The following is a 3,293-nucleotide window of genomic DNA, read 5'->3' as shown; positions in this document are numbered from 1 at the left end:
GTGGTGCCGAACCCGGGATACTGATTGAATATTTTTCACTTTTTTTCTTCTTCTAAATCTTTTTTTTATTTAATCTAAATCTTTTTCATAAAAACTTCATCGATTGAATATATATACATTCTTTTTAAACTGTTCTATTATCCGGGATTTTTTTTTCTTTTTTCCTCCGGCTTTCTTATCTTTTACTTCGCCTAAATTGTCATTTTTTTTTACTGACCAAGATGGTTAATGGTGATGGTCAACCACAACAGCAGCCCGCATTGAGGCAGCCAGTTCTACAGATCCCAGTGGCGCAACCAGGCCCCGGCTGTCCCGGCAGTCCCGGCGGCGGTTCCACGGCTACCCCACTACCAGAGACCACTCTCGCGGCTGCTCACGCCAATATGTTGTCTAAAATGGAAGTGAGAGCAGTAACCTCTCAGGATATTAGAAAAGCCATCTCAGACTTGGAGCGGTTCTCAGGCGAAATTTGTGAGTTTTTTTTTTATTTTATTTATTTATTGATATTTACAACTGTATAAAAAAATACAACCTGTAAATTTGATCATAATGACATAATGATATGATACAGGATGTAGAGAAACTACCCAGTAGTAGAACTCTAAAAACAGTTTACAATATAAGGTCACGAGGCCATCTTCTTAAATTTGTGAGTTAAATCAATTTATTAAAGGTGGAGATCGCACCATGGAGAGGTTGGCAGCAAAGATCTCAGAGGAGTTGCTGGACAAGAATGACGCGATTTTCCTCAAGGCTGCACTCATATGCCGGATCAAGCGAAGTGTTTTGAACCATATTCAGTCAGGCGAGGAAACAGCATGACCAGTAGTGAAGGAAAGATTAAAGAAGACCTATGGATGGTCCCCGGAGGAAGACATTTTCTACATGCTGTGAGAGAGGAGAAAGCACGGGCAGTCTAACGGACAGTACGCAGCCACGCTGTTAGGACGGTTTAATCTGACAACAGAAAAGATGAGAGAGACTCTTGGAGCGGATGGTGTCAGTTGGAAGATGAATTTTATCGACTCCATAATGAAGGTTCAACTAGCTAAGGAGACGAATAATAGGGAAGGTTTACCACGGGACCGCACTTTCGTGGAAAGTGCTCAAGACATGATCGACGCGAGCGCTAGAGAGGAGGATGCAAGGATGGATGTCGATGATGGAAGATGGAACAGAGTACCGTACCATCGCACAAGGAATCCATCAACACCATGGAAGAGAAGAGAGCCCAGGGATAGTGGTAAAGATAGAGGCACGGGTAGAGAAAGGCGGCCGAACCAGGGCAGAATACGCAATGGAGGAGGGAATGAAGACAGGAAGTGCCATGGGTACGGAAAAGTAGGACGCCTGGTGGCCCAATGCCCCCCCAATAGGTGCTTTGAGTGTAGCAATGAAGGCCACAAAGCACGACAGTGCCCTTACATGTACAAAAGGGCAGAGACGGGACAAGGGGAACCGATGAAAATAAATTTACAGCGGATACGGTGGAAAAGACGAGAGGTCTATAGACCTAGTGAGTCCTCTAGGGAAACCTCAAAAGCCTCAGGAACAGAGGGGGGAGGAAGAGGAGGACGGAGCAAGAAACCGCCAAGCAGTAGATGGCGCCGAGTAAGTAAGGGAATGAGATCAAGGCAAGAGAGTTGAGGTGGGTGCCAGGAGAGCGGCGACCGCGCATTAGAGGTTTTCAATATCAAAGGAGAGATCAGCGTTCTGCCTGTCATCAAGGTGAGCAGCGTCAGATGCCTTGTGGACTCGGGGAGCTACCATCAATCGTTGGACCGTAATTGGGGCATTCTTCATTTCGAAGGGAATCCTTGTAAATTAGTAATGCCCCCTTTCGAATGCGAAAGCTGTCTTGTGCTGATCTTACGGGTCCATCTGTCTTCTAGTCCCGTATGGAAATTGAAGAAAGCGGATGGACGAGAGTTGTTTATAATCTACCGAGGACTAATCCAGTTCCAAGGAGAAGAAATGAATACCGTCATAGAGGGAAGAAAAGAGTTGCTATCACCGAATAGAGGCAGATAAAACCAAGAAGCAGCGAGCGCCGTGAGGACAGAAAATCCCATAGTTGCGGGAAAGTAGGACACTTAGTGGCTCACAGTCCACGTACAAGGTAATTTGAATGTGGAAATGAGGAGCACATAACCTAACAGTGCCCATGTATGTACTGAAGAAGAGAAGTGGGCCGGGGTGAACCAATAGTGATCAAGGCCCAACAGATACGGAGAACCAACCGAAGGTTGAGTAGATCCTCTCGTGAATCAACGGAAACATTGGAAACGTCAGAGACTGAACAAAAAGTTTAAGAGACATCTGAAGGGGATGTCGGCAGAGAGGTGACCACACACTGCTGAATTATAACGTGAGGGAAAAGAGCGGCGGTCTGCCTCTAATAGAGATAGCAGGACTGAGGTGCCTGGTGGACACCGGAAGTTCCAACACCATCATGTGCCGAGAAACCCTAAAAAACCTGTGTAGTGGAGTGAGGACATAGTAGATTCGGGAATGTCAATGTAAATTAATCACACTGGGTGGCCCTTCTGAAGTAGAGGGGGGAGGTGGGGTTAGGTTGGACACGCTGGGGGTTTAGTAGGGAAAACTTGCAGATACATATAGTAAGAAGTATGTCTAAGGAATACAAAGTAATTGTGGGATGTGACCTACTAGGGAAGGTGGGAGCTTGGGTTAAGAATAGTAGGGGAAAATGGAAGATTAACTTGAGAGGAAATATATATAAATGTCATTTTCCAGTGAAAAAACGTAGGCACTCAGGTTGGAGCAATCAATCAGGCCGGATTGGACTGGAGACGAAGCTTTAGGATGGAATATGAGTTATCGTTTTTAAAGAAGGGGATAAGCTCGGAACGACCGGGAGGACGTCCATGAGATCGCACAAAAATAAGACAAAGTAATATACGTAAAAAAGAGGAGATACCCGTATGCGCTGTCACCACATCCGGGAAGAACTTCAAAATTTAAAACACCAGAGAATAATTATTGACAGTACTCCCCCGTATAATAGTCCGTTGAGGGCAGTGAAAAAGAAGAGAGTGCCTGGTGAAACTACCGAAAAGTATAGAGTGGTAATAGATTACAGGAAGCTGAACGATAATACCGTAGATAAGAAGTAGCCGATTAGCAGATTTTGGGCAGGCTGAGCAGAGCTACGGTATTCAGCACTCTGGACTTGAAGGATGGATCTCATCAAATAAAAATGCAACCTACGGATCTACATAAGACGGCATTCACATTTGGACCAAGGAACCATTAGGATACCGTTAGATTTA

At 45.1% G+C, this 3,293-nt stretch overlaps 1 protein-coding gene across 1 annotated transcript; it reads left to right on the top strand.

The window, feature by feature from the left end:
- The first annotated feature begins 972 nt into the window (after nucleotides 1-972).
- LOC106691972 (DNA-binding protein HEXBP-like) lies at nucleotides 973-1,647 on the top strand. Its single transcript, XM_014437874.1, has one exon. The coding sequence runs from the start codon at nucleotides 973-975 to the stop codon at nucleotides 1,645-1,647; it is 675 nt and encodes a 224-aa protein (XP_014293360.1).
- Nucleotides 1,648-3,293: the final 1,646 nt, after the last annotated feature.

This window comes from Halyomorpha halys, unplaced genomic scaffold (genome assembly GCF_000696795.3).
Source record: "Halyomorpha halys isolate HHAL.00 unplaced genomic scaffold, Hhal_1.1 Scaffold6136.1, whole genome shotgun sequence".
Lineage (NCBI taxonomy): Eukaryota > Metazoa > Arthropoda > Insecta > Hemiptera > Pentatomidae > Halyomorpha > Halyomorpha halys.
This window is presented reverse-complemented; position numbering and strand designations above follow the sequence as displayed.